Source organism: Calypte anna, chromosome 4A, assembly GCF_003957555.1.
Source record: "Calypte anna isolate BGI_N300 chromosome 4A, bCalAnn1_v1.p, whole genome shotgun sequence".
Lineage (NCBI taxonomy): Eukaryota > Metazoa > Chordata > Aves > Apodiformes > Trochilidae > Calypte > Calypte anna.
In genome coordinates this window covers 39,147,717-39,173,570 of record NC_044248.1, presented here as the reverse complement: position 1 = coordinate 39,173,570, position 25,854 = coordinate 39,147,717, and the positions used below count along the sequence as shown (strand labels likewise).

General features: G+C 37.0%; 1 protein-coding gene across 8 annotated transcripts in view; it reads right to left on the bottom strand.

The window, feature by feature from the left end:
• The window catches only part of RAP1GDS1 (Rap1 GTPase-GDP dissociation stimulator 1), an 85,159-nt gene that overhangs the window by 17,445 nt on the left and 41,860 nt on the right, over positions 1–25,854 (bottom strand). For 3 of the 8 annotated variants that reach the window (XM_030449987.1, XM_030449994.1, XM_030449988.1), the window contains exons 3-6: positions 24,972–25,094; positions 20,326–20,451; positions 8,159–8,305; positions 64–192 (exon numbers count right to left, since the gene is read on the bottom strand). In XM_030449987.1, the coding sequence (XP_030305847.1) occupies positions 64–192; positions 8,159–8,305; positions 20,326–20,451; positions 24,972–25,094 (525 nt within the window). Of the gene's footprint in view, positions 1–63; positions 193–8,158; positions 8,306–20,325; positions 20,452–24,910; positions 25,095–25,854 lie in introns of those variants that run through there. The other 5 variants (XM_030449990.1, XM_030449991.1, XM_030449992.1 and 2 more) reach the window with 4 other exon arrangements.

Here is a 25,854-nt window from a genome sequence, read left to right as displayed (position 1 = left end):
TAGTTTTAAGACTGGACTTTCTGAAAACTGGATGTAAATTTGAGATTAATGTTGTGGACTTACCCAGTTCTGCTAAATTGCCAAATGCAACAAGGCACATCTCCATCAGAGCTGCATTTTGGCAATGAATACCCAATAATTTCACTAATGTAGGAATAACACCCATATTGATAAGCTGTGACTGCAGAGTATCTATGTAAAAAGAAAGTACAACAGTGAGTTAGCATTTCTGTTCACAGTACTACTCTTTAAACCAAAACAAAAAAAAAAAAGCATTTTTCACACAAAGCAACTTCTAGGCTAAGCATCATTAAAATGTCTTTCTCCTCTACTTTTCTACACTAGGATCTGGTCCAGACTTGAGATATGGACTTTGAACTCCCCTTGCCCCTGCTAATGGGACTTTTACCCAGCAACATCCCCTCCTGATCTGATCATAGGGTATAATGAATTATGCAGCTCTGGTAATTTTGTATTTATCAGGTTCTTGCTATATGTTGGGTTTGATTCTGAGCTCACTGAGACTAGCTGAGGGAAATCAAACAAAACTACATCAGTGAAATTATTTAACTGAGAGCTTGTTCCTATATACTGCTTCCCCTTAAAGATAAAAATTAGAATGAGTATCAACTGGCACTGAAATAAACATGAGAAGTTTTATAAACACAAGAAGTCACAATGTAGATTATGAGGAGCTTGAGACAAAAGAAAGTTTAATAAAGACCAAAAAAACCTGAGGGTTTAAGAAAAGTCCTTAGAAGCCATTCTGATAATTTCTTGCATAGGATGAAACTTTAAAGGATTTACAAGTAAGAAAGTTATTGCTCCTAGATGTCTGCAAATAGAAAGATGCTTCGATGGTTAGGCAGAAACATTATTGTTTCAAAGGATAACCTGTAACAGTATTTTCTCTTCCACATTTTACCTATAACATAGCAAAGAAGAAAAACATTGTTTCACAGTTGAATAGAAGGAAGCAGACATGAACACACCAGATGTTTAGTAATTTTCCTAGTCATCTTTTTTTTATTTTTTCCTTTTTTTCTTTTTCCCTGTTTCTAAGCATTTTAACTAAGTTTAAATGCTCCAGAGTTGAAGGACAAGGATCCAAAGCTCAGTGAACTCAAGAGAACTGTATTACTTCATCTAGCTTTGGGTCAAGCCCTACAGAGGAACTAGCTCTTTAATTTCTATTTTTATATCTTTTTGTTAAAAAAATTCATTCTCAGTTCTTAAAATCAGTTGGATTTTTTGTATCTGTGGAGTGAAAACCATAAAAACTGCAGATTTTTTGCAGGGAGATAAAAACATTGCATCTAAAGTATAGAAAATTTAGTATGTCATGCTCTTGGAAAAGTCTTTGCCTTCTTTGCCCAGCATGTTTTAAGTTTATTTATCACAAAAATTATGAAAAAATTCAAGAATGTTTAGCTCATTGATATTCAGTGAGAAATACTTTTATAATCATTATCAATTTGGCACACTAACAAGTAAATACCATGGTTATTACAGATTCTTGGGGATGGAGCAGGAATCCTTATGGCTTGAAATCATCAATAAAACTGCATCACCTACCAGTAAGTGAATTTTGGGGTTTTTTTGGGGTTACCTCTTTTACAGGTTCGTGGTCTTAAGAGAAATCTGGTAATGCCACCTCAGACATCAAAGAGCTGTTGAAGTTGTCAGATTTCAGGTAAGTAGAAACTGAACCAGCGCATGCATTGAATGCCATTTTCCCTCTTGCAGGTGTGTGACTCACTACTACACCCTCCTACTTCAGTCCAAACTGGCTGGAAAAATCTGGCTCTGAATAGGGAAAGTGAGGAGAGGGGGAGTTGGAGTGGTTCTGTGGAGAAAAGGGTGATGTAGGAGAATTCAAGTTGCTGGCAAATAATCTGGTTTTGTCCTCGGTTTGTTCCCTGCACAGACTTAAAAATTCTAAAGGAAAAATGGTAGTTGTGGAAAGGAGGAGTACAAAGACATAAACCAAAAATGCCATAGAAAATTATGTTGAAAGAAATTGCTTTGTTACTAGGCTTTACCTTTAGTCACTCTAAAATAACTTTGTCCAACTAGAAGGGACAAAGAGACAGTCTCTATGGACTTTATTTGGCAAACTGTTGTGACATCAGAAGCATAAGCTCTCTATTTTGAGCAGTGTATTTTTTTTTGCTCTTTTTTAATACAAAATATATGAAAAGTGCAGAGGAGAAGTGGGAAAAGGGAAACCATATCCACCTTTGAAAATAAACCAGAATCTTAAAAGACAAAGAGATATATTGCTGATCAAGAGGGCATGGAGTACACTGACTAAAAGGTCTCTAGGATTCCTAAGCAGGAAAAAAGGAAAAATAAAATATGCCAAGAGAGAACAATTGTATTGTATCAAAAGTCAGGTATTACATCTACTTCCATACCAGTCTCATCTCCCTGGCACCTGAGCACAGGAATGGTCCACAGGAGAAGGAATAGCATTACAAGAATTGCCAATAAGGTAAATATTGAGGCTTTAATTGTGTTAAGTGAAAGGTAAATTTTCTCCTCTGCCAAAGACAAGACAACCCTGTGAATCACAAAGCTGCATAAGAAGCAAAACCTTGGAAAAGAAAAGGCTGCTAAGCAGCTGTTTTCTGTGTTTATACTTCAGCCTGGGCTTGCCATGCCAATTCTGAACTTTTTATTTACATCTGTCATTACCAAGAGGAGGCTCTTGATCTAGTAAATACAGGAGAAAAATCTGTTCACCAGTTGTTTAAGAGAAAAACATTTGGGCTTCTCACTGGTATGGTGACCAACAGAGCTTTCAGAGAAATTAAAAACATTTAAGTGGTTCAGTCTCAGCTGAGGAAGCTGCCAGCAGGTCTCTGCTGTCCTGGGACAGATCACAGCCTGGAATAACCTGGAATAACTCAGCCTTTCCTTAAAGGAAAGAGCCCCTACTAAAGCAAGAGACAAATCCAGGGGAGGATACATGCATCCATCCTACAAGCAGCTGCCTGACACAGGACTAAAGTGAGCCCTGGAAATAGGGAATGTTGTGTCTCAGGATGGAACAACATTCCTGTCAGCTCCCTGAGCACAACTTTATGCACAGTGAGCAGGAAGCATGAAAGTGTCCTCTGAATTTATGACTTGAAAGCAACTCTCTCAAATTTGACCCTGTGGTCCCATGTTGCACTACTAAGACACCTCTGTGTTTCTCAGGGTGAAAAGCACTGGCAGGGATGCTGTACAGATGCAAATACAGGGAGAGAAAAGGCAATCAATCCATGCGCCAGCACCAAGAGTTACCTACCTAAAACTGGAGTTTCAATGGCTCCATGTCCTTCGGTGACACACATGGAAACTCCAAAGAGTAAGATCTGGGGAGAATATCCCAAATTGAGAACTTTACTGGGGGGGTAATTGAGTTAAAAATGCTGATTTAGGCTAGTTCATGATCTTGGACAGAATCTCAGAAAATAATTAGTTGTTTTGTTTTGTGGTTTATATAACTGTGATAGTGCTAAAGGAAAATTTGTTTTCTAGAAATATGCAACATAATTTTTTACCCTAGAGAAACCTGCTTGTAATCCCCATATCTGTGTTAAATAATGATATGACTGATTGCATTGGTTATCTCACTAAGAAACATAATTTTTTCCTGCTTTTGCATGCTTTAGCTTACTTTGCATTTAGGTATACTTAGGGTTTGAAAGCATGCTAGGCAACTTTAGCTGTGATGTAAATGAAACAAAAACCATGGCAGACATGAAAATTAAGCAAAAGCAAGTCTTGGAAGCATTACTGAAATATTGCTGTTAGACCATAATAATGGTGCCATAAATCTCCCTTTCATTTCCTGCATATTTACAGAGCTTCTGCAGATGGTAAATAGTGCAAATCAGTCCCCAGCACTCACTCCAGTTGCTAAGAGCTTTATGAGAGTAAGAAAGGCTTCACAGTTGTATGACTTAGCATCAGAACGTTACATTTTAAACAGGCACTGAAGGAAAGACAACCTTGACAGACTCAAATTTAATATGAAATGAGATGAGGAAGCCATCTATAAACAATTATTTTTACCTACATACATATACCCATATATAAATATATGTATACTTTCACACATGCATCCTGTATCTGGTTAACTTCTGATCTCCAATTTGACTCTATAATAATGCAATTAGCCTAATTCTTGTATCATTTTTACATTTCTTTAAAAATGCTTTCATGGTTTCCTTTATAAATCTCAAGAATTAGCTACCTTTAGACTGATCCATTTAACTTGTAAATAGTCTTGGCTCAGAGGATTATGAAATCTGCAGACTAAACTACTCGTGTCACTTTTTACAAGTGTTTACATATGATTATTGGATTTATTAGATTAGTCATTATTTTTTCACTCTTCATCCAAGCCTGCTTTGCTCTTAAGCAGATTCACAGCTGCACAGAGGCTGTATGATTACAGACTTCAGAATGGGAGAAGCACAACATACTGAACCCACTGAAAGGTACAAAACCAGCAGCTTTAAGTATGGATGCTCTGTACCCCAAATAAAGTTTGAATAGTTTGACAAAGAAAGAATTATTATAGGTTTTTTTCAAGACTGGCTTCTTTTGGAATTAAGCTCTGAGCAAAAACATTCTCAGACATCTGTGACATGTTTGTTTCACTCCTAGCCATGCCTGCAGCTTTGCATTTTAAGAATTAATAATGGAAAGGAGAGATAAACTACTTGTTTCTAACTGATTTTGGATAGTAAAATATGATTGACAGAGAGGGTCTAGATAATCTGGGCTGAAGGCAAAGGGATGTGTTGCATCAGAAAAAAAACCCCTCTGCTTTCTAACAAGGCAATTAAAAATCAACACTTTTTTTTAAGCTGCACTGAACTGCAAGAGATGCCAAAGCCAAGTTTCTTCTGTTAACATTGAACTAACTAATGAAATTATAAAATTCCAAGGAGGCAAAAGAATTGAGAGATAGCAGGCAAAAGTAATTCCTGAACACAAGCTCAAGAACCTTGTATAGGGAATCTAAGTTTTAAATCCTAGACCACAGTGTTATGAATGGAGTTATAATTGCAAGTGAAGTGACCAGAATCTGCACAGGATACAAGAAAGCCCAATTAATATGCTCTTTTTAGGAAAATATTACCTGTAGCTTTAGCTGCTGTCTTTTAAAAACTCATTTGATAAATCCATATGCTGATACAAAAACTGAAAGTAATCAAGAATGAATCTCTCAAGTTAAAAAATAAGGTAGTTGGCAGCTATTAAGAATAAAGTAGTAACTATTGGAGAAGGATAGAAATTAATTGACTGGGAGTGATGAACTGTTTAGAATAAAAAAGAATCATTTATATGCTCTTTGTTCATAAAATTCTAACAAAATATTAAGGTAAGGTTTGAAAAGCTATGAAATAAATGTGTTCTAATTGTCCTTATCTGGATAGCTAGGGCAAGGGCAACTTAAAAAGAGTGCAAGTCACTGAAAGCAGTAAAGAAATCTTTAGTCCCCACCTGTAATTTTGTAACAGCATGCTAAGCAGGAAGAAATTTCAGAACCAAGAAAAGGGAAGGTGGAAGTGCTATTTCAAAGACTGAAACACTTCCTTCTATTATTTTTTCTTTTATTTTAGTCCAGTTTGTTTCCATAACTACAGACTGGGACTCCAGGCTGCAATCTCATACTCCTCATCCTTCAGCCAAACCAATGCAGTATTTATCTTTTTAAGTAACAGGGGATCAAGCCTTTGCAAGTTAATCCTGAAAATGGTTTCTGTTAATCTGTGAGCACAGTTAGCTGTCAGGGCAATCTGAGTTGTCATTTTTAGCAGGTCTAAAGAAAAATAACTGCTTTTACTTGGAACATTATCCACCTGATTCTGCAATGTGTGGATGCAAGAGGTTGTCTCAGGCTCCTATTTGACATTGGTGGTTGTCCTGAAAATTTAAGATGGTTTGCAGGTGATTTTTTTAGAGCAGTTCACAACTATGGTCCCATTGTACTTGTGGCTCTTAAAACAAACCTGGCAGGACAGGTCAACAATCCATTTCTCAATTCACATGCTTCAGGCCACTGAGTTTATTTCTAAAAATTTAATCCTCTGCTCATTGTTGCTTGGTTGGTTTTGTTGGGTTTTTTTTTAATATTGATTTGACAGATTATCTGGGTATTAATTCAATGCTTGTCCCAGAGCAAACTCACAATGGAACTACAGGACACAAGCCTTACACAGCCCACCTGTGGGTGCTGGGCCAAAGAGGAGCTGGGTCCCTACTGAAAGGTCCTTTCTCATGGAGACTGTGAAGTATGTGAGGTAAGGTGAGGGTTGGTAATGCATGAACTAGGAATCCTCCTGCATTTCTCACATCTGACATTGCTTCAGTAGCTCCTGTGAAGATTGTGTGAATTCTTGAGTTCTGGTGAGATGAAAAATGTAATTTAGGAGAGCAGAGAGCAGCTAGTGAGTGCTCCTATTTGTCACTGAGCTACTCAACTGCTTTACTGATTGCATCAGAACAAGCTATCTGCTAGATAGGAGGAGTAATTTATTCAATGTTCATAACAGTTAAACTGCTCAGAAGCTGCTTGTTTGGGAGATTGATCTCATAATTAGTGCTCCTAGGGAAGAGCTGCTGGGAGCTCAGGCACTGAAGCAAAACTCCTGCAGTATCTCTACACGGGGTTTTTGGACTCAACTGCCTTGAGCTACCAAATACACTGGCTGGTCATTAGTCTTAATTAATGCAGAGGATTCTGGTAGGTTAAAGGTGAGAATATATAATTGCTCCAAATATTTTAACAAATTAAGGAATACAGAGTTAACACTATGAAATGTAGTAAAATGTGATACTCGTGCAGACATCAAGCAAAACTGTTCCTGAATACTATATGATATAAAGGAACTAGGAAGTTGCTATTTGGAAAAGAAGGAAAAAGTACTGTGAGCAAGGATTCTTAGGTGATACTAGGAAAAGAGGAGAGAAAAAAGAGAATGTAAGAACAAGCAAAAGAGATGAAACACATACAACAGCACTATTTGGAGGTGAGTAAGTAACACAAGAGCTGAGAGCTCCAGAAAGATAGCCCAGAAAACACACAAGGAAACTATGCTAGAAGAGATGATAAAATAGACTAAAAATTTATATAAAATAGGTCAGAAAATAACCAAGTCAAGCCTGTGGACCATCATGAAAAGTAGAAGAGTTTCAGGGACACAAGTTGGGAAAGTGAGTTACAACAGCTGATAACTTTAAGGAAATGGTGAGCAGCTACTAAAGCAGCTATTTTTTCCTAAGATAAAACACTAGAATTCAGGAAATAGGCATGATTGAGGAAGCAATGTGATCAGCTAACACCATTAGCAGTCTGTGCCATTACAAGTCAGGAGAACAGCCTCGATTTAGTTTTTTCTCATTGATCCCAATTTTCTTAGAGATTCCAATTTTGAGGAATTTGGAAATGTAGGAAAAGTCTAAAATATGCTTTGGCATATTACCAGGCTTGCATGCAGAAGCAAACTAGGAACTAATATATCTGCATGTTTGTACAACTAGTGTAGAACCCTATTTTCTTGCCCTCAGTGGTTAAGGATCTTATTTAAAACACTCCCTTATTTTTTGTCCCAGCCCCTACACATCTTGATTTTCTGGGATACAAAACAGACATGGAGAGTGTTGAACATACACATAAATGATTCCCCATTTATCTTAGAAGAAAAAACCTGTGGGTTTATAAACATTTGACAAGGAGAAAAATGATTAAAGAAAGCTGTTTGGCATAAGAACTCCCAAGTCATCAAGACAAACTCAAGCAAATTAGTCTTAAGGTGTTTGATACTACATGAATAAAAGGACTTAATATAGCCTTCTATAAATCTTGTTTTTCCAGAGGTGTAGGATACATCTCCATGCACTGCTTTTAGACAAGGAAGTAAATTCCAGATGTTGATTTTAAAACTTTATATGATGTGCTACATGGAATTGCATAAGGAAGATATCTAGTGGTTTTGGGGACGTAATTTTACTGAAACAGCAATCTGAATACCTTAGTGTCTACAATGTAAACCTAGAGTTGACTTCAACTGTTATTTTTTCCATTTTTTTTTTTTTTTTTTTGATGGGGGTTGTTCTCCTGGCAGATATAAAGCAAATTTTCAGTGTTGTTTACCATTCTCATTGCTATAGTTCATCAGCATGCCACAAAAGACAGTCAAGAGCTTCTCACTGGCTGGATCTGTTTTACTGCACAGTGACCTTAGATGGTCTACTACAATATGTGCACCACCTGCATGGTCAACTGCATTCCTGCCCTCATCTGTAAAACAAAGAGTTACATTTAAAAAAAAAAAAAAAAAGAAACCAAAACCCACCACAGAGTCCCGAACATAACAGTAATCATACAAAAAGAAGGTTTTAAACAGTGAAATCATTCCTCCAGTGTTGTCAAAATCATCCAGAGTGATGCTTGAGGGTCATCTGGTAATGCAAGAGGGTCAGGGATGTGAAAACACCTACAACAAAAGGGATTAACCACCTGGCACTAATACCTTTGTAATGAAGTTCAGTGTTTCAGGCAGAGCCATTGGAGCTGACAGATAATATTCTGAAGATACACTGTGTTTTTGCCAGAGGGAGGTTCTGATCACTTTACAAAGCCTAGTTCATACACCCTGGGCCAGACAAATTACTCTTCTTGTTATGCAGATTGAGAAAGAAATTGAAATACAGAAAATAAATTGCTTGGGTTACTTCAAACCAAAACGGGGAGTACAACAACAAAGCAGAGGTACTGGTTCCCAGGCAGAAATTCTGTTCATGCTGTCACTCTGCCACACAGCATGTTCTGTACTTGTGTGCCTGAAATTTAATACCACTTGCAGACTCTTTTTGCATGGCTGAAAGAAAAAATCTGCTCTGCATCTATAATAGACTGTTAGATGTTCTGAGGTTTTGTAAATAACACACCATAATAATCTTTGTACAGAACTCTTTCTCTATAACAAATCAGGTTTGATGTAACAGTGTAGGGATAAAGGAATAATTGCCCTTCTATTACAGTAATTGACAATACTGCTTCCTTTCCCAGCAGGCAGTCAGCAACAGACAACGCTCAATAACCTGAATTCCAGGGCTTCCAAAAGGAGAGATTTTCAAGTGAGTTACAGTTGGAAAATCTAGATGAGAAAAAGACCCTGGGGAGGTAAAAAAATCACAAAAGCAAAAGTTTTGCAAAATAAGAAAAAACTCCTCTCCTCAATTTCTTAATTTAATGGCCCCAAAGCAAATTTCCTCTTTCCCTTGTTCTTTATCACTCAATTTTCATTCCTCTCTCTTCCTCCATTATATGTGGAGTTCAATCTCTTTTCCTTATTCTGCAGCATATTCAGTACAAAACCCAAAGCTGTCCACATTTATATGATGTTCCACTACAAAGTGTTCCAGACCTCTGTAAAAGTAAGTTTCTAAATCTCCCATTTCTTGTTAATACTACTTCTGAGGCATCTATACCCCTTACATATTAAATATAAAAAATATATATTTTATATACCTATAGAAATATTGTAAGCACTGTATATCCACCTCCACCATACATATATAAATATACAGGGACTTCAGATAATTTGCTGAGTAGAACTGAAGGAGAAATTGTCATTCTTGGTGTATCTTAACATTTATCACCACAGTAATAAGTGTTTTGCAGAGTAACCGAGATGCATTTAACAGAGCTTAACTGTCACTGCCAAGACTGTCTACACCCTGGCTATGATCAGGAGGACATCAGAGGACTGTGTTTCAGTGCAGGTATGAATATTCCATTTTGAAAAATGAGAAACTGGGTTCTTTAAATCAAATTCAAGGTAAGATACTGTGTCAAGGAAGGACTACAAAAAAAAAAAAAAGGAGAAAAATAAAAGAAATAACATCCTTGATGCAGTGATGAACATAGGCATAATGCTGAAATGAAAGAAAACCTACAAAAAAATAGTGACAGTGTATAGCCAGGTGTTCAAAATCAGTGCTTATATTTACCACATTGGCAGAGCAAAAAACCAAACTTGGATAGAGTATTCCAGCATCCTTTTTCATGTATCATCCTCTATTTTTTTTTCCTATGAAGTTATGCAAAAACATTTTTCTGTATTTGAGACACCAGTTTCATGAGTCAAACCGGGTGTGAAATCTGAACCTCAATCACTGATGCTGGATCAGATGCACTGAATGAGGTCTGCAATTGAAATCATCACACTAAGACCATGATAAAATTAAGCTTGAGATAAGAATCAGATGTCAAGCTTGTCCTCGTATCTTGACATAGAACTGCAAATAAAATGCTTAAACAAAGAATAATATAAATGTATAGTAAGATGAGGGTTTGGAAGCAAAGGTTAAAAAACCCAAAACCCAGTTACAAGCCAAGTTCCTTACCTGGATGGAGTTTGACCCAACTCCACTGAAAATAAGGGTGTGATAATACCTTACAACAAATGAAAATTAACTTTCATTTTACTTCCATTCTCTTTGGTTTGTCCAAGAGTAATACATATAAAAAAATGCTGAATCTACATAGTAGTCTCTCACTTCAAATACAGGACAATTTTTTTATCCATGCAATGTGTCTCTGTCTTTATAGTATACTAAAAAAGTTGTATAAAATGAACATCAGGATCCTTCCCAAAGAGGTAAAATGTTGCAAGTGCCAGATTTTGTGAGGTGACTGCAGAGGCTGGAAGATTCATAGCAGAGGTACCTTAATTGAGGCATCTCCCTCTTTCCCATGCTGGAGCTCTCCCTGGGTAGCTGGCTGCTTCTCTGCCCCAGACAGCAGGGTGAAGAACAGACCTGGCCAAGTGCTATAATTAGGATCTTCTGCTGCTGCCTTCTTATTCCCAAGGGGATTAACTCAGCTCATTAGTGCAGGGCCACAGGGAATCCTGGACCAGAGGTAGGAGGAAAATTCCAAAGGTCCTGACTACCCACTCCAACCTCAGGCTGTGACACCCTGTTGCACCCCCAAGCAAAATGTGTATTTCTGACTCAGAATGCTTTGTGTACCTCTTACTGACTTGCTTCTCCCTGCTCTGTCACCAAGAACCAGATTTTGCATGCTCATCCAACTCCATTTCCAGTCCAAACAGGAGCACAGCATCTTGCCATGGTTCTCAGTCCCACTACTATTTTGCAGTTCAGCAGCCCTATGAACTCCCACACTTCATGTGCTTCCCCAAAAGCTGTGCTGAAATCTTTTCCTGTGACCTTTTTAAACAAACATCAGTGACTGGTGCAGCATGAGGTATTAATTCCACAGTGTTCTTTAGCCTAATGAAACACAACCATCTCAAAGAATTAGGATGGGCTCTTCCTATACTGAATTTTCTATCACAGGAGTTTTATGCAAAACTGGGTTTTAATATGGATTATCCAATTCCTATGACTGCTCACATTCCCCCTAGGAACTGACTTTTGACAAATTTCCCTGTGGCTTGGCCAAGGCTGCTCCAATGGGCAATGTTTGCATAATTTTCCCTTCAGTTTTTTTACTCATTTTGCTAAATAATAAAAAAATCGCTATCATAAAAGGTTAACAAGAAAAAAAGAATTAATGGGACAGCTTTAAAATGCAAAACCAATGTAAAGCATAACCTATATATAGCTATATACAATTATTTCTAAACCACACACACCAATACATTCATATATGTAAAGTGCTTCTTTCTGGAAATATAATTTCATCAGGTAAAGGGTTATGCCATAGTAGAGGTAGACATTAGAAAATATTTTTGCTAATAGGTCACATAGTGTTCTTTAATCTAAACTTTAAATTAGCTTTGTTGTTTTCATACTCGACCCTTTTTAAATGATAAAGTTTAGGCTCTGCCAATCCAAGTGACATTAAAGAAGTGCCTGCATCTCATACAAATCGGGACAAAAATAGTTTTAATTAGTGTTCTATTAGGATCTGGATTTGCATCATCAACACCAAAAAACCAACATAGTTTCAGACAGTTCTGAAAAATCATCTTTTACCCATTTTTAAATTAAGTTTTTCAATATATTTGTCTGGTTCCTCCATGATTTCAAAATTTTCTCTTTGTTATGTTTAAAATTTCAACTGCAGCTTAGAAGTAATTTCTACTTCAGAAATGATGCTGGTCCTTCACCAATGCACACTGTTATTTAAATGTCTATATGATTCATAAACCCACAGCCTGGTAAAAAATGAGCTAGGTGTCCACAAGTCTGGTGATGATATCATCATAGCTAGTTAAATAAAACAAAAGTCAAAGCATAGAAAGTTATGTTTGGTATAGGGATGTACTAAAATTGTTGTCTGAAAGCTTGTGCATTATTTTTCTCACAAAAAAAGGTAAGGTATAAACACCCCATATTACCTTTGCCTGTCATATGTTTACATCATGATGGCCACAGTGCCACTGCTTTGTCAAACAAGCTATTGCTTTGCTATATCTGCTACTGTATCTTCATTCTATAATGTGAATTTTGTGTTTCACAGTAAATAAAATTTCATATGTTATATTTCTCAGTAGGGTGTCTGTATTGGTTTGGAGACTCAAAATGCATAAAATAGATTTAACCCTCAAAAAAGCACCAGAAATCATTTGTTATTGTGTTGTTGTAATGTTTATTATATATCCAGGCTTCAAAAATATACCCATTTCTCAGATAATCAGTTGGCAAAATGTTTGACAGATTTCTGTAAAAATTCTATTTTGGACTTAAAATGTAGGATTTGTACTTTGAAATGGTCTGGTTTTGTCTTGCAATTGGAAACCTGACTTCTCTTTTGTCCCTTTTGAGTTCTACAGAAGTTTGGAGGTGTAAATAACTGCAGCAGCATTCCTGGTGCAACTAACTCAGTGAGGGAAAGGATGATTTGTATGTTCAAGGTTCCTGATGTGCATAAATCAAGCTGGTCAAACCAGAGCTTCTGGTGATATGGAAACAATACAGTATTGCTTTTTAAATTATTTTACTCTGTAATTGGGTGAAATGATCAAATAATTTAAATGACATATTGTCATTTTAGCTTAAGTGCTTCATCTTTATTCCATTTTGCTCCAGTCTTGTATTCTTCTTGCCCAAAATATTGCTTAGATTAGGCTTTATGGATAATATTTTTTTAATTAATTCTTTTTTTGAAAGATGAACTAATGTAGAGCAGCTCAAGATGGGGCATGGGGTAGGAGGGCAGAGAGTTCTTCCTACAAGTTCTATTTTTATTTTAATCTATTTTTTGTTTTTTTTTACTTAAGTCCTCCATGGTTTTTGTACTGAAGCATTCATCTGTTCCTGCTGCTAATTCTTCCTCTTGAAGTCATAATCTTCTGTGATATCAAACTGGCTGCTGTAGAGGGAACTACTATGTGGCATGCAGAAAATTATCACCATGTGTGGGGAAAAAAACAGAAGTAGAACTCCAAAGAAAGTAAGTTCCTGCTTGCCTGTTTTCACTCACTTTTTGAGCTAAGGAAATACAAAAAGAAAATACTCAAGAATCAGTTAGGGCCAAGCCCCTTAGGTCCTGTAAACTGTGTTATCTGTGTAGGTATTAGGAAAAACATTGCCACTTATACAAAATGGAAGTTTGCTACTTTTTTTCCCACCTGAGCACTGCAAAGATAAATTTTTTAATGCAAAGCTGTCATTTGGTCCATACTTGGACCTACTTCTTCTCTCAAATCTCTTTGTGTCTCTTGAATTACTGATTTTTGGACCCTGTCAGTTCTTTGACTGCAACTGTGTTACAGAACACAGAGCAGTGTTGCATTAATTTTACCTTTTCAAATAAAGCAAGCTGCATGTAATTACCTTGCACTGTTATTATGGGCTGCTTTTCCTGTGTCTTCTGTGCACTTGTCTATGGGGGACGGAGCACAGCAATGCTGTGTTTTGCTATTCATGTTTAAATAACTTGAGATATTTTGAGGGATTGCTCTTTCTATATCATAGTGAAATTTTCTCCCCCTTTATTTCACTCCTCCCAGAACTGTAAGGCTGATTACTAGAAAGAGAGTTTTATTTGCTCACTGATTGAAATGAATCAATGCAGCCTTACAATATTTGCTTTATGAAGAAAAAACAATGTTGAATTCATCATGCTTGCTTCAGAGATAAACGAAACAGTCTTGTAATCAGTTAATCTACAAATTGCTGGAAACTATCCTTAAGCTCTAGCTCCAGCTGCATGGAGGGTATTTTCTCTGAAGTTATTATTCTAGAAATTGTTGCTAAAATAGTAAATATGTAAACACTAAACTAAAAATACTGAAAGAATACTTCCTCTTAATAGTGTGTTCAGGGACTGAAAAGATGTTGCATAGATCTTTTTGGACAAATCTGTTGCCAGCATATTTGGAGCTAATGACAATGGATGCAGCAGCCCTTTAATTAGAGGGATTTAATCTAACAAATATGATTTTAAAATGACATATCCAAATGGAGATGTAAGGGTATTTTTGGTAGACTCTTTATGGTATATGGACTATAGGATATCAATGCCAACAAAGCCTAACTTGTGAGTATTGTGGGATTTTTTTTGTCTACAGACAGTTCAGCAGAATGCTTGAAGGAACAGGTAAATGTGTCACTCTCACAGTCTCCTTAACACGGTGCTGATGCAGCAGTTAAATGCAAGCCAGATTCAACTCCACGATTCAATTCCATTATTTTTTTTGCTTGTTTTTCACATTCTTCTTATGTCAGATATATACAAGAAAATTTGTGTTTCTGGCTTCAAGAAACAGTGATGAGTTTACTGGCCAAGGCTTTTTAATACTTCACTTCTGGTCAAATTATACAAGTGGACCTTACTTCAATATAACAACAGTTTATCAACAGCCAGACTTAAATAAAGCACTACTAGCCTCAGTATTTGCAGGTGACTTGTTCTGGATTCTGAGGAGATTTCAGTTTTAAAGTGTAGTAATTTCCACTCCTGAATTCTGTCTGAAAGTAAGGAAGCCAACCAGCATGAAAAACTTCTATAAATATATAAAACTTAGGTAAAGTCCTCAAAATTGAAATAGCAATTCCCTCTGCCTTCCTTTCCATATGCAATCTGCTTACAGCAGATTCTTCAGTTGATCTTATAACTCTCTGCAGCTCCTCAGTAATTCCATTGCAGTGAAACAAATCACTCTGGGTTGATGAAATCATGTCAAAACTGAAGCCAGCCCATGCTTTATTATTTCATACAGCATGAAATAAATAACAGAATCCAATTACACAGTCAAATATCAGGCAGTTTTTCTACACTGATAAACAGACATTTATAGCATCTCCTGTTATTAACAGAATGAATCTGTATACTGCAATTAATTTAGGATTTTTACTCCCAGGCCTTGAGTGCAATGTTGTCTCTGTCACCTTCAGACTCTCCAAGAAGTGGGGTGTGAAATGAGGATGGTGCAGAACAGGGGCATTCTGCTGGGTGCTGCTGAGAGGAACTTGGCAAGAGGCTTAGCCCTGGTATTGCATAAGTAGTACTGCTGGGTGAAGGAGCTGAGGTTCTTTCTCCTGCTTTCCACAGTAATTCAGTTATTTTCCACCTTTGCTGATTTAGTGGCAGTTAATATTTCCAGCCACCTAATGATTCTCTAAACAAAGCAGAAGACTTTGGCCAGAGCAATATGTGACAGTGCAATTATACCTAAATGTAATTTAAAAATATACCTAAATATAATTTATATAATAATAATTTCAGTATCTTAAAGGGCAAACTGAAAAAAAAGACATGAAAAGGGAAGTTGAATTGAAAGGAGAAGAGTTATGTAGCTTGTGTTGTTCACTTACTGTTACTGGATTTCTAAAAACTTTCCTTCCTGATAAGGATCTTTTTTTAGTCTCCCCAAATATTGAGGGAATCCCAAGTTTTTGCCTTGCCTACTTTATTTGTCTTTGAAGTACAAAGAAATAGCTCAGTACTTAAACAAAGTTTGAATCCTTAACTTGCTTTTAGTGTGGCAGCAAGAGCTAGTGAATAAAGCAGGATTTCTTTCTAAGTCTGCTAAAAACCTCTTTAAGGCCCTTAAGACCCTGGAAACATCTTCCACCTCTTTTTTTTTTTTTTTAGTTTGACTGTAAATTAAGCAGGTTTATCTCAGTGTGTTGGAATATGAGCAATACCCAAACTTTACAGACCCTGAATTAAATGCTGCAGGGAGAGATAACAAAGAATCAGAAAAAAAAATCTGCTTTGTTTCTGATTTCATATTCTTTGTAACTGTACTGAGAGAATTCTTTTGTATTTATTCTGCTTATTCAAATGATCTTCCTGTAAACAACAGGAAGAGAAAAAATATTTGAGCTGCAGAAAAAATAAGTAGGATTTATCATACCTATATACTTGTAAAAAAAAAGATCAAACAACCAGAAAATCAGGCCTCATACCTTCATATTAAAGAAGAGAAAAAATGGAAATCTATGGCAACTTGGGTTTGTTTGTTTGTTTGGGTTTTTTACTATTTTTTTTCCCCATGTGGGCTTCTGTTAAGTTTTGGCTTCAGTCATTAGAATTTTGCCTCTTGTTTCACTAAAGTTAATATTTAGAATTTTTAAAAAAGGGTAATAGTCTGAGAATGAGAATTCATGGTTTTTATATCACCACTGAATGGCTTTTTTTGGTGCCCTAGGAAGATTTCCTCAAAATTCTGATTCCATTTAGGCCAGCTATAAAATAAGTAAATTAGAATAATATTTAACAGGTTCTTAAGAACATTAATGATTAATAGCTGATAAGTACTAAATATTACTGAGAAAGTGTTGGCATGCATATGGTATTTCTAGATAATGCAATGCTTGAAAAAAATATTGGATTATCAGGGACTTAAAAATGCTTTAGTTTTCTAAGACTGACATGCCTTGGAGAGGATACATCTAAAGGTAAAATGCCATCATTAAAAAATTGACTTTTAATTCTCTTTGAGCTGTTTTAACAATCAGCTTTCAAGCAACAAATTCAAACCTTTGGGATTGATTTTATGGCATTGCTTGGGAAACAGCTTAGTAGGAGGCATTTGCATTTGGTGGGCTCCAGTACAATGAAAAGTGAAAGATTGTGGTGAGATGCTGCCTGGCTGCATGAATCAGGGTGACCTTCAGAAAGTGATTAGCTAGTGGTATGCCACTATCAACACCAGTTGTGTTCTAGGATTCTGCTGGGTTTCCATATGGTATGAGAAATGTTATGCCATTTTTTGGAAGAAAACTGGATTTGACTTCTCTTCAGTATGTTTAAATCTGAAGTGTCTGTTTTTCTGCTTTAGATCCTGAAATATTAACCTAAGCTCCTGGGAGGAGATGGATGTAGCTCTACAACTGGGTAGTTTCTTATCAGATCTCTGCAAAAAACTCTTCACATCCTTCTACACTGGGCAGCTGAGTATACACAACTTGCAGCACAGGTAAGATCTTTTTTAACAAATAGTCAGTGATGTTCATGATCTGGTGATAAGGCTGGGATCAAGAGAGATCTGGGTCTATGTGAAAGGCCAAATCACTGAAATTCAGCAAGAAATCTTGCCAGCAATTCAAGGAAGGCTGAGCTGATACTAAAGAAGTGTGCAGCTTGGGAAATGAGAAAAGGGTACAGTAAATTTCCTGCAGAAAAAGGCAGAATCACAGAATGTTTTAGGTTGGAAGGGACCTCCAAGATCATCCAGTCCAACCTTTGCCCAACACCATAATCCAGCTACTAAACCATGTCCCTAAGGACCAGGTCCAAATGCCTTTTAAATACCTCCAGGGATGGTGACTCCACCACTGTCCTGGGCCATTCCAATGCCTGACAACCCTCTCAGTGAAAAAATGTTTCCTAACATCTAGCTTAAACCTTCCCTGGCACAGCTTCCATCCATTCCCTCTGGTCCTGTCACAGTCCACTAAGGAGAAGGAGCTGCTACTCATAGGACTTCTACCTCAGGCAAGCTGTCACAGGAGAGCCTTTTAGAATGAGTTGGTGCTTTTAGTTTCTTTCCAGTTCTGCTACTGTTTATATCAGAAAGTATGGCTGGTTAGAACAAGTACCCAGGCTGCTCATTTCATGAAGAAACAAAGTTGGGGATGGCTGGAATAGCATTGAGATTCCCCAAGGAGGTCTCTAAGCACTGACATTAACATGAATATTATGGAAGGGCAGAATGGGAAATTTTTCATTTCCCTTACAAGACACCTGGAGAGCTCATTTCCCATTGACAGCTTTCAGACTATGTGGATGATCTTAACAGCAAGAAGGAATTATTTCCTAATGAGTCTAATCTAATCTCATCTGAAGTCAATCAGAATTACTCCCTCCAGTCTGTACAGCTACTAAATCAGGTTTTAAATATGCTGGCCTTTCACTTCCTCTTATAATTATCACTTTTATAGTACAATTATGGTAGCTTCTATAGTGTGCTCAATGCTATAAAAAAACCACAGGAAAATAGTTTGTCAGCAAGTATTAAATTGAAGTGTGTAACAAACTACCATTATATATAAATTATAATCTATAATTATAATATTATCAATATATTAAATTTTATAGTAATAAGCATATTGAAAGTATTTGTCCTAAATAAGACTTTAGGAGAAAGGTATGTAACTACATACATTTAATTACACATTAAGATAACAAAATAAGGTCACATAGAGAGGATCTGATAAATAAGCTCTGTAAATAGCCTCTTCCATTCAAATCCAGGATGCTAGTCTTGATTTTTCTGACATTTTATTACATTTAATTCATGAATCTTATTCAAATAGAGATGGAAGGTAGTGACTGTCCTCCCATAGGAGCACAGCAACACATGGCACACAGAACACAGCACTGCCTGCTATAGATTTTCTCACTGCCAGTTTTTCTCCACAGAAGGGCAACAAAAGGCAAAATGTAGTGCAGCTTCAGTGGATAAATCCTGCACTGTAACAGCCAGCAGCAGCCCACAATAACTCTCACTAAGAAACCATTTTTGTGTGTCCTTATGGTACTTCATGAACAAAATGGGGCTTGAACAAAAATGACACAAACAGTTACGTAGGATTTACTCATATGAAATATACCAGGGAGGGAGCTTTGTATCACATATGACCCTGAAATAAAATGCAGTAAATAAGTTATGTAACAGAAGCTCAAGAGCTTCTACATGACGCTTCCATGGGGAGCCAGCTGTTCAGTTGATTGGTCACCTTAAAGAAAATCCTAAATGAAAGAATTATACATTAGCATCATCAAGCAGTGGTTGTCTGCAAATGGAAAATCCAACATGGAAAATATGATTAAAGGCAAGGTGATTTAAAACAATGTGAAATGTAAATTTTCAAACTCGGATGAAAAAAGTAGTATGGAGAAAGGCTACTAATAATTCTGGTTTTTTCAACAGGCATTATTCAGAACAGCAAAACTTTTAGTAAACACAACACACAGTAAAAAAGAAAATGTCTTGCCATATAAAATAAGGCACTAAATCTCAAGATAACAAAATTATTTGACAATGTCATCTCACTTCCCATCTGCAGACATCCGTGGTCTTCTAATTTCTTCACGTGGATAGAAAGATGTTCCTGGTGTCCCTGCTTCTGTACCATATTTATCATGCACTGCCTTTTATAAAAATATTCAAAGTGAGGTTTAATGAGGCTGCTAAACCACTGCAACCACTGGTTTAGTATTGGAATTGATGTATCCCTGCATGTAACCAGCAGACTGTCACACTTTCATTTCAAAGCTCTGTTACTTGGCACTGCAAGATCTTTTCATTGTATCCATGAAAAGCTAAAAAACCTCCCCCTCCCCTGCCCCCTTTACTATCAAAAATACCAATAGGTAATCTTAGAGCAATTGACTGGCCACATAAGAAGTCTGAATATGAGCAACATAGCTCAGGCATCAGTTCAGACACATGTGTAGCTCTGCACAATTTTGAGACAGGCAGAATAGGAATATTCTCTTCTGACTGTCTATTCCCTTCTGGGATATTTTGCTTGAGGAAGAATTAACTATTAAGGCCTCTGTGTATGTAGCACCTGCTCTTTGAAAATCTAGCTCGTTATGTTTAAAAAAAAAACCAAAACCAAAACACGATCACAAATCTTTTCTATTCTTATAAGCAGTTGTATCACAATATTGTAACAGTTCCTTTTGTCATCTTTCTGCCACAAAAGCATAACGCAAGTGTGACATTGTTGCCCCATACAATCAGAACAAGTCATGTGGTAAATAAAAATCAAGACAAGAGGAAAATTACCCCCCTCCCCCCAGGACACAAGGCACAGAACACCATAACATCCCCCTCCCTTCTAGAAGAACAGCTACAAAATATGGCATATTTCAACACTCACGGCTATCGTAGCATATATTGCCCAGGGCACGTCCTGTTTGCAGCAATATTTCCTGATCTTTGCAGTTTAACAGCTGCACCAGAGGAGGGATCAATGCAGCATCCACACATGGGTTCCTCATAAATTCTGCAAAGAATGCAAAGCCTGTTAAAGCAAGCCAAGGATTTGCAGTTTCATCTGTTCTAGTAACACTGGCATTGCAAGTGGGCCATTGGTGAGAAGAAACATATGTACAGACAAACAGTGTCAGTGCTTAGGCAGGTTTCTAGAGAATAAGCCCAAGTCAGTATTTGGGCTTATTTTCTTTCCATTATTCCTTAACTTAGAAGGAATTAAGAGTATTTAATTGACTTCTGTGGAACCCAGTTTAGCAGAGCTCAGACTGAGTATGTTTTCAGCATCATAAAGAAGTGCTGGAAAGGCCAGTGAATTCACAACCTTTCTTTCCACTCCAAAAAATTTAACTTCAATTAAAATTACTAAATAAGACAAAGATTTACATTTTTACTCTGTATTTCCTTAGTTATAATTTATGAAATGCTTTTGCATTAATAATAATAAAAAAATGAATTGAAGCTAAGTAACAGGCTTGGGTAAGAAATAAGGAAAAGAAAACAGAAGAATGAGACATGAGTGAGATTATGGGAGCCTAAAGGCCAATACAATGCTGTAGTCTAACTGCTGCCCACCATGGCAGGAAAGCTAGAGGATCTGGGAAGCTCTCAGTCCTTCCTTCCTGCTAGGTCTCCAAGCCACAGAGAACCAAAGTATTATTTTATATCCATTTATGTCACAGAGAATTATCCTGGTGTCAGAGAGATAAAGGACTACTTTCTAGAAGGAGCTTGGCAGCCACTGTGCTTCACATTTTATGAGGCAAGTTTAGAGAAGCAACAACCTGATAGAGCAGTAGTGTTACTGAATAGTTTGCTACAGAACACCCTCCGAAGTTGTAGCAATGTAACAGTAAAAAGTTCAGGACTTTTTTGATTTGTTGTGAATTGCAAATTATGTCTTTCCTCATTCTAGACTATGAAGGATCTTCCAAAACCAATTCACCTTTGTGTTAGCCATTTATAAGACATAATAAACCAGGGTGTACAATCCTCTTGAAAGAGGTGAGAAAGTTTTTCTGACTCTGAATCAACAGAAGCCCTCGTGCCAATAACTCAAAAGATTTCATACAATGCTAGAAATACAAATACATCTTCTCAAATGCTCCCTGCGTTTCACCTATTACAGTGTTCTCATATTTCTGCAGCTACAAAATCTTGTATCTTTTGTAGTTAATCCTCCAGTGTTATTTCAGCTAAAGAAATAATGGTGATAGAGGTAAGTGATCCTCACATGATGCTAAACTTTATTCCTATATCAACAAGTAGATGAAGCAGAATCAGCAGTTACCTAAATACTTGCACAGGTCCAACAGCAGACAGTAGGCAGCACACTTGATCCACCTTCTAGGATACTGTAATATTTTATAACGAGACAGATGCTAATACTGTGTGCTACTAAATGGTGGTGGTATCCATTATAATGAACACAAAATATATCAGAGACTTCTGTTCTTTAAAACTGTCCTTGTAAGTTTTACCTGTTTCTTTATCACTCACTTTGATCTTCATCTCAATGTTTACTTAATAAATGTATTACATTCCTCCCTCTTTCATCTCTGTCCCCTCAGCCTCTTCTTATCTTCGTTGCCTACAGAAATTATTCTGTTTCTCTGCTTCTCCCTCCATCAATTTCTTTCACACTCACTGATTCACCATAGTGTCTACATCATCAAAGTCAGAGTTATTTATTTTCTTCTAGAAAAAACCCTTGGTCTCACCTAAAAGACTGAGAGGTCTCAGTCTGTCCTGTTGTACACTTCAGTTCTTGCTCACATGGTCAAAAAGAGTATAAAAACTTCCATTCAACCTCTCTCCATCTGAAGTAAGCAGAAGCTATCCCTCTCCCATTCAGCAACAAAATATTTAGCCAGTATACTGAACAAACTCATATTTATCAAGCTCATGTATGGGCAAGAAGTAAAAGAAATGGTGCTATATATAGCAAAATAGATCTGTGAGATAACACTAAAAATGTGGTAAATGAAACTATATTTATAGATGATACTACACAGAAGGAATAGAAAAAGGAGAAGGTAACCAAGAACAGAGTCATTTAGAAAGTTTCCACTGACCTGGTGGGGAAATGAAGCAGATCCTTTGAAAGAAGCAGTGATAAATCACTTATGAAGTCAGAAGGAGAACCACTGAGGACAGACTAATATAAGCTAAAGGAGGACAAGATTTTGATAGAGAAATGGAACTGTGCTGTTTGTGTTACAGACTGAAGATTATGTTCTTATTCCTGGCAAAGAAAAGAAGACTAAAGATGTGTTGGAAGAGGATTTAAAGGAGAAACTCCACACATAGCAAGTGCACCTGAGCCTCCAGTGTGCTAAGAGTGGAATGGGACATGGTTGTAGCTGGAGAAGAGTGGAGTGACTAAAAGGAGTTTCATGTGTTTGGATATTTAAAATGAGAGAGATTAACATGAGCTCATGTTGGAAGAAGGAAGAGTTGTATGAACTGGAGTGGTAAAACAGAGCAAGAGCACAAGGAGGTGAAAAGGAGATGAAACATTACAAAAAACGTGAGGCAAGTAGAGGGATGTGATGTGAGATGTGTGTGTGTGGGGGGGGGACCAGATGAGGGCAATGGGAAAGGAGAAGAAGTGAGGAAGAAGAACATGCTCTTTTATCAGTAAAGCCCAGAGTCACTTCAAGCTCTGCCAGTGCTGCAAGGCACAGGGATATTCAGTTCAATCGCCTGGGTTTAATGCCTACTATCTGTAGGGTGTTGATAATGCAGATTTCTCAATGTACCCAGAAGCTTGGTGAAAAAATATGCAGTATAAGCATGAAATGCTTGTATACTTATAAAGGAGGAATCCAAAAGATGTGTTCTCTGTTCTCTTGTTTAAGGAACTATTTCAACAGAGCTGGAATCCAAAGAGAAACACCCAGCTTATCTCTGTCCTGAAAGCACTAGGAACCTTAAATAATTTCTGAATACTTTCACTTTAACACTGGCTGTCAGATGTTCCAGATGTGCTAATAACTCTAAGAAAAAGACAAAAGCTATTTTCCATGATGAACCAGCTCTTCTGAAGACAGTACTCATGACAGCAATTTAAAAGCTGGCAGGAAGAAGGATAGGTTAGAAACTATTCAAAGATTTAATATATTAATTCAGATTTAAAGATACTGGCTAAAATGTTCTGTAAGACAATCTTGCAGGAAACAATGCAGAGTAATCAGTTAATCTATTGTGAGCATACATAAAACCACTTTTTATTCTTTTCCCCTTCTGAAGTAGGAGGTAACAGGACTGTGACGATAGATGGTTGACTGCAATATTCTAAATATATATATTATTAATTTAGGTATTACAGAAAAAGCATTTGGTAAGGTTGCATGAATATAATTCTGAAACTTTTAAATTTTAAAGCTTACATTTCTATGCTTACATTTCTACTGGCTATCTAAATAATTTTAAAACTTAAAAGCTAACAAAGTATATCTCCTTTTCTTGTTAATATTGTTCTGAATATCCATATATAGCATTGTCTCAAAATAAGTGAGTTGTGTGGAGGGGGGACCACACAAGGGGCTATCACTAAGAGGCTTTAGTATTGTGATTTCCAAGATAAGGTGGAAAAGGGAATGTGGAAACAGTCAGCAATGATGTGGCCCCTTCTAGGGAGGGAGAGAGATCTGGCTGCCAGGCCTGCATGCAGACAGCAGTTTAGAGGCATCCCACATGTCTCTGCTTGGTGTCTGGTGAAGGAAGAGCAAAATGCAATCTGTGTCTCTTTGGCTGGGACAGCAGTCAAGGAGTGAGGAAAGGCAGCCCCAAACCTCCTCTGCTCCCATGACAGAGTCTGCCTGTGGCACCTCCCTGTAGAAATGAGGCCTTTTCTTTTGAGCTCAAGGTGTGCAGGATATTAGGTGATCTTTAAGATAACTCTCTTTAAGCAAGCAAGCAAGCAAACAAAAAGTAAATTAATAGTTTTAGATTATCTTCTATATTATGTGACAGTATATAATACATACCAAAATGAACCCCTGATTCTCATTTGGGATCTTAGGCTCTTAATCCATATAATGCTCTTTAGGTAGGAGAAACTGGTTCTCCTGTGGTATCAAAGGCATCATAACTGTAGCTATGTTATCAAAAATCTCAGAACAAAAAAGCAATCTACTATCCCTTAACCCCCCTGTACATGTGCTACTGCTGCAACTCAATGAACTATGTGTAACTGGATGCAAAAGTTATGCACATTTTTTTCCCCTCTATGCATTTCATAAAGCCAGTGGCATGCTACTTCTGCCCAATAAATTATACTATAGATTGTCTTAAAAACTAGTAGCATGGAAGTAAAGACTAAAAACTTTCCCTCAGCCAAATGCTGTTGTGATTGTATTAAAAACCAGGGAGACAAAATTTGACAAAACAAAACTGAAAAGAGTGAAAGGGAGGGATATGAAAGTGTCTAATCGACAAAATTAAAACATAAATGAAGTAAAACATACTGACAAGTGAGGTGAAAAACTGAAGATGTTCCAGCAGAAAAGTTCTTGTAGAAAACCTCACCATTTCTGGCTACTTCTGCTATGATGTTAGCTACTTTGGCTGTGCAGGAAGATTGTGGCGTCAACAGACTGGCGAACACCTGAAGAACTCCACTTTTCTGGATTTTTTCACTTGTCTCCATATCTGAAAAAAACACATCAGAGAAAAATGACTTGTGCATCAGCTTGCTTTTGGGGAAGAGAAGAAGGAAAAGTAGAAGAGAAATCTTCTCAAAGGTAATTATTAAAGCACTTATTTTCCCATATACAAAGCCTACTGCTTTTTCAGTGATTTTACTTATGTTATATGATGTGCTCACAGGGCTTAATACTTTGGCATTCCTTGTCAGATGAGCTTCATAAAGTGAGTATGTTATAAAAGTAAATACAGATAGAATCATAGAATTGGCTGTGTTGGAAGGGACCTCTGAGATCATCAAGTCCAACCCTTGATCCACTACCGCTGCAGTTCCCAGCCCATGGCACTGAGTGCCACATCCAGTCTCTTTTTAAATATCTCCAGGGATGGAGAATCCACTACTTCCCTGGGCAGCCCATTCCAATGCTTGATCACCCTCTCCATAAAGAAATTCTTTCTAATATCCAACCTAATATCCAGCCTATGTATAAGGAAACTACTGGAATAACCAGTAGAAAGACTAAAGGTCATGTAGTAACACACAGCATCCTGAAATATTATGCAAAAGCCAAGGAACAGTACTCTGAAGTGATGAATTACTGGAAATATTCCAGGAATGATGAAGAAATGTCCTTAGAGCTGAGAAGACAGCCTAATGTATTGTGGGAGTCAGGAACTGGAGAAGAGGGAGAGCTAAACAGATCTTGGTCTAGACTCCTCTTACACTCAGCTTGAATAACTTCAGTGTTACTCTGCTGAGCTATAG